This window comes from Otolemur garnettii, unplaced genomic scaffold (genome assembly GCF_000181295.1).
Source record: "Otolemur garnettii isolate 467f Iridium unplaced genomic scaffold, OtoGar3 scaffold00055, whole genome shotgun sequence".
Classification (NCBI taxonomy): domain Eukaryota; kingdom Metazoa; phylum Chordata; class Mammalia; order Primates; family Galagidae; genus Otolemur; species Otolemur garnettii.
This window is the reverse complement of record NW_003852450.1, coordinates 5,455,259-5,461,184: the sequence shown is the minus strand read 5'-3', so window position 1 is coordinate 5,461,184 and position 5,926 is coordinate 5,455,259. Positions and strand designations below refer to the sequence as shown.

The window sequence follows — 5,926 nt, the reverse complement described above, 5'->3', positions numbered from 1 at the left end:
AAAAAAAATGATTAGCTGTTTTGGAAAAAAGAAAAAGAAATAAAAACCGTAAGTCTTTTTGTGAGGGACTTAGGTGAATAAAGATTTAAGAAGAAATTTTGAGAGTAAAATGTTGTACATTAGGGAGTGTCTGTAAGACATGGAGAGCAGGACAATTTCTGTCATTTTTCTATTATCTACTAAAAAGAAAAATGTTCTATGTAAAACACAAATTGCCTTTTCTCCTGAGAGTTAGCATCTTAGGAAGAGCCAAGAAAAGTGGTAGACATGCTGGCTAACCCATTATGATTAAGAGAAGCTGATTATGATTAGAAGCTGAAACCCGAGAGCAGCTCAGCATCCCGAGACAATGGATGTCATCAACCCGACCTTTTTGGAAATCAGACAGAGGACCTCCGAGCCCAGCACTCTGTGGGTGACTCCCACCAACCTGGAAAGGTGAGTGATTCAGAATGATGAGCTCCAGGCTCCCATATTTAGACAAAGCGTCCTTGTCCACCCTGGGGAGCTTCTAATACGACAGCTGCTGCCACCCCTCATACCCAGGCTCAGGTCCACTGAGATGGCCTAGCTCTAGGCTCAGAGATGTTTGCTCTGGGCTGCTAGGAGGACAAGGAGGTATTGAGGAAAGAAAGGAGATGTTGTGGGAGAGGTAAAACTGTGATAACATGCCTCCTTAGAGCCAGCTGCCAGGACTGCTTGGATTTCTTACCTCTCAAAGGCCTTAATTCCTGTCCTCAATTTTCCTATTTCAGGTCCCACCAATCACTACTCAAAAAATAATAATACCAACAATCTAGGTCTCACTTGGATAGAAACAAAAGGCCCAACTTCCTGAGGATGTGTTTCCAGTGCCCTGAAACTTGTCATGAATGAAAATTGTAATAATAGGCCAGGTGGGGTGGCTCATGCCTGAAATCCTAGCACTATAGGAAGCCAAGGCTGAAGAATCACCTTAGGTCAGGAGTTTGAGACCAGCCTAAGCAAGAGCAAGACCCCTGTCTCCACTAAAAATAGAAAAACTAGCCAGGCATTGTGGTGGGTACCTATAGTCCCAGCTACTTGAGAGGCTGAGGCAGGAAGATTGTTTGAACCCAGGAGTTTGAGGCTGCCTTGAGCCTTGCTGACTTCACCAGACTCTAACCTGGGGCAAGAGTGACACTCTGAGGAAAGGAAAGGGAAGGGAAGGGAAAGGAAAGGAAATCTACGCCAGTGCAGGGGCACTAGCACGTTTTTTTCCCGCCAGTGCAGAGGCATTAGTGCATTTTCTACACCAATGCAGGGGGGTTAAATTACCACACGCGGGGCTTAGTACCATACGCAGGTGATAGTACTGCATGTGGGTCATATTACTGCATGCGGGTGTTAATACCATACGAGGATCTTAGTACCTTACCCGGGTCACATTACCGCGCACGGGTGTTAGTAGCATATACGGGTCTTAGTACCGCAAGCAGGTGTTAGTACCATTCGCGAGTTATACTACCGCACATGGGTCATATTACCGTGCACGGGTGTTAGTACCGTATACTGGTCTATTACCGCTCAGGGGTGCTAGTACCATATGCGGGACATAGTATTGTACGTGGGTCTTAGTACCGTACGTGGTGTTAGTACCGCACGTGGGTCATATTACTGCACGTGGGTGTTAGTACCATAAGAGGATCTTAGTACCATACGCAGGTCATATTACCGTGCACAGGTGTTAGTACCATACGCAGGTCATAGTACTGTGAGCGGGTTAGATTACCATGCACAGGTCTTGGTACCGGAAGCCAGTGTTAGTACCGCACACAGGTCATATTACCGCTGGCGGGTGTTAGTACCATACATAGGTTTTAGTACCGCATGCAGGTCATATTACCGCATGCGTGTGGGTCTTAGTACTGTACGCGGGTAATAGTACCACACATAGGTGTTAGTAACGTATGCAGGTCATATTACCATGCATGGGTGTTAGTACCATATGTAGGTCATAGTACCGCACGTGGGTCATAGAACCACTCATGGGTGTTAGTACCGTATGTGGGTCTTAGAACCGTAAACGGATCATATTACCACACCAATGCATTGGTGCAGAAATACGCGCTAATGCCCCTGCATTGGCGTGGAATAACACACTAGTGCCTCTGTATTGGTGTGGAAAAACACACTAGTGCCCCTGTATTGGCTCGGAAAAATGCCCTAGTGCCGCTGCATTGGCTCTGAAAATGGGCTAGTGTTCTTGCATTGGCGTGGAAAAACACGCTAGTGCCTCTGCAGTGGCAGAAAAAAATACGCTAGTGCCTCTGCAGTGGTGTACCAAAAACGTGTGAGTGCCTCTGCATTGGTGTAGAGAAAGAGGTAGTGCCTATGCATTGGCGTTAAAAATCACGCTAGTCCCTCAGCGTTGGCATAAAAACCATGCTAGTACCTCTGCATTGGTGTAAAAAAACACGCCAGTGCCTCTGCATTGGCAGAAAAAAACGCGCTAGTGCTCCTGCATTGACGTAAAAACACGCACTAGTGCCCCTGCATTGGCGTAGATAACGTGCTACTGCCTCTGCATAGGCATAAAAAAAACACACTACTGCCTCTGCATTGGTGTAAAAACATTCCAGTACATCGCCATTGGCAGAGAAGAATGCACTAGTGCCCCTGCATTGGCATAGATAATGCGCTAGTGCCTCTGCATTGGTGTAAAAAAAAATGCGCTAGTGCCCCTGCATTGGTGTAGAAAACGCGCTAGTGCCTCTGCATTGGCATAGAAAATGCGCTAGTGCCTCTGCATTGATGTAGAAAACACACTACTGCCTGTGCATTGGCGTAGAAAAAGGGCTTTTGCTACGCCAATGCAGAGACACTACCATGTTTTTCTACGCCAGTGTAGAGGCACTAGCACTTTTTTTACACCAATGCAGGGGCACTAGCGCATTTTGTACACCAATGCAGGGGCACTAGTGCGTTTTTTTCCGCCAATGCAGAGGCACTGGCGTGTTTTTACGCCAATGTAGAGGCACGAGCACGTTTTCTACACCAATGCAGGGGCACTGGCACATTTTCTTATGCCAATGCAGAGGCACTAGCACATTTTCTACGGCAATGCAGAGGGGTCACATTACTGCACGCAGGTGTTAGTACCGTACATGAGTCACATTACCGCGTGTGGGTGTTAGTGCCCTACACGGGTTATATTACCGCGCCAATGCTTTGGTGAGGAAATACGCGCTAGTTCCCCTGCATTGGCACAGAAAAACGCGCTAGTGCCCCTGCATTGGGTCTAAAAATGGGCTAGTGCCCTTGCATTCGTGTAAAAATTGCACTAGTGCCTCTGTATTGACATAGAAAAACACCCTAGTGCCCCTGCATTGGCCTAGAAAACATGCTAGTGCCTTTGCATTGGCGTAGAAAAAGAGCTAGTGCCTATGCGTTGGCGTTAAAAATCGAGCTAGTCCCTTGGCATTGGCATAAAAACCATGCTAGTACCTCTGCATTGGCGTATAAAAACACGCCAGTGCCTCTGCATTGGCAGGAAAAAAACGCACTAGTGCCCCTGCATTGGTGTAGAAAACGCGCTAGCACCCCTGCATTGGCATAGAAAATGCACTAATGCTCCTGCATTGGCGTAAAAAATCACACCAGTGCCCCTGCATTGGCATAGAAAATGCGCTAGTGCCCCTGCATTGGCATAGAAAACGTGCCAGTGCCCCTGCATTGGCGTAAAAAACACGCTAGTGCCTCTGTATTGGCATAAAAAAATCACGCTAGTGCCTCTGCATTGGCGTAGAAAACACACTAGTGCCTCTGCATTGGCATAGAAAATGCGCTGGTGCCCTTGCATTGGTGTAGAAAAATGCTCCAGTGCCCCTGCATTGACGTAGAAAACACGCTAGTGCCTCTTCATTAGCGTAAAATCTACGCTAGTGCCTCTGTAGTGGTGAAAAAAAACGCGCTAGTGCCTCTGCATTTGCATAATAAAAGCGCTAGTGCCTCTGCATTGGTGTAGAAAATGCGCTTTTTCTACTCCAATGCAGAGGCACTAGCATGTTTTTTGTGCCAATGCAGATGCACTGGCATGTTTTTACACCAATGCAGAAGCACTAGCATGTTTTGTACACCATTGCAGGGGCTCTAGCGTGTTTTCTACGCCAAGGAAAGGAGAGGAGAAAGGAGAAAAGGGAAGGGAAGGAAAGGAAAGGGAATTGTAATAATAGATATAATAAAGATATGTCTCTCTTTTTTTTTAAGACAGAGTCTCACTCTATCACCCTGTGTAGAGCACCATAGCATCATCATAGATCACAACAACCTCAAACTCTTAAGCTCAAGAGATCCTCTTGTCTCAGCCTCCCAAGAGCTGGGACTATAGGCACTCACCACAACATCTGACTAATTTTTTCTATTATCAGTAGAGACAGGGTCTGGCTCTTGCTCAGGCTGGTCTCAAATCCTGAGCTCAGGCAATCCACCCGCCTAAGCCTCTCAGAATGCTAGGATTACAGGTGTGAGCCACCACACCCAGCTGGTATGTCTTTTTTTAAATATCAAATACCCTTATTTAGAGGTTCTGGAAAATGAGTTATTTTTAACTGATATACAGGCTAATATAAAGATCTCAATTGCTAGACATGCGTATTATACATGTGAGGCTTCTTACTCAGAGCTTCTCATATGTGATGGAACTTGAGTTACTACCTAACCCACTTCTTCATCTGTAAATGAGAGAATAGAATCTGCTAAAGTTGTAAGAATTAAATGGGAGGCTTGGTGCCCATAGCTTAGTGAGTAGGGTGCCGACCACATACACCAAAGCTGGCAGGTTCAGGCCAACCTAGGCCAGCTAAACAACAATGATAACTGCAACCAAAAAATAGTCAGGCATTGTGGTGGGCACCTGTAGTCCCAGCTACTTGGGAGGCTGAGGCAAGAGAATCACTTAAGCCCAAGAGTTTGCTGTGAGCTGTGATGCCACAGCACTCTACCAAGGGCAACATAGTGAGACTCTGTCTCAAAAAAAAAAAAAAGAATAAAATGAGAAGATGAACATGAAAAGTGTTATATTCCTCTGTCACCACCAGCATCGTCCTACTGCTCTAACTCCTGTGACAGTACATGGGCACATGGTTGCTACAAGTTAATAAGAATATTTGACCCTAGCTGGGCCCGGTGGCTCACAGCTGTAATCCTAGCACTCTAGGAGGTCTAGATGGGTGGATTGCAGAGCTGAGGAGTTCAAGAGCAGCTTGAACAAGAGTGAGACCCCCATCTCTACTAAAACTAGAAAAAATTAGCCAAGTGTTGTGGCAGGCATCTGCAGTCCTAACTACTCAGGAGGCTGAGCCAGGAGGATTGCTTCAGCCTAGGAGTTTGAGGTTGCTGTGAGCTAAGCTGACACCACAGCACTCTAGCCTGGGCAACAGAGTCTCAAAAAAAAAAAAAAGAAAGAAAGAAAAGAAAAGAATATTTGACCTTATTAGAGGCACTTTCCTATTGCAACTTATTTCACTTATTCCAACTTATTCCAGTCTTCATGTTGTACAATAGATCTCTTGGACTTATTCCTTCTAACAGAAAGTTTGTATCCTTTGACCAACATCTCCACAACCCTTGAGAACCACCGTTCTACTCCCTACTTCTTTGGATTCAATTTTTTTAGATGCCACATGTGAGATTATGCAACATTTGTCTTTCTCTGCTTAGCTTATTTAATTTAACATAATGTTCTCCAGGTTCATCCGCATTGTCACAAATGACAGAATTTCCTTCTTTTTTAAGGCTGAATAGTATCCACTGTTTATGTATACCACATTTTCTTCATCTGTTCATCTGTCAGTAGACACTTAGAGGCAGCGCCCATAGCTCACTGGGTAGGGTGCCATCCACATACACCAAGGCTAATGGGCCAATGGATTCAAACCTGGCCTGGGCCAGCTAAAATCAACAATGA

The 5,926-nt window shown here is 45.6% G+C and overlaps 1 protein-coding gene across 1 annotated transcript in view; it reads left to right on the top strand.

Moving 5' to 3' along the window:
* Positions 1 to 256: 256 nt before the first annotated feature.
* LAX1 (lymphocyte transmembrane adaptor 1) overlaps positions 257 to 5,926 on the top strand; it is a 16,102-nt gene continuing 10,432 nt past the window's right edge. Inside the window, exon 1 of the mRNA XM_003792336.2 lies at positions 257 to 438. Within this exon, the coding sequence (XP_003792384.1) occupies positions 350 to 438 (89 nt within the window). The 5' untranslated portion in view covers positions 257 to 349. The remainder of the gene's footprint in view (positions 439 to 5,926) is intronic.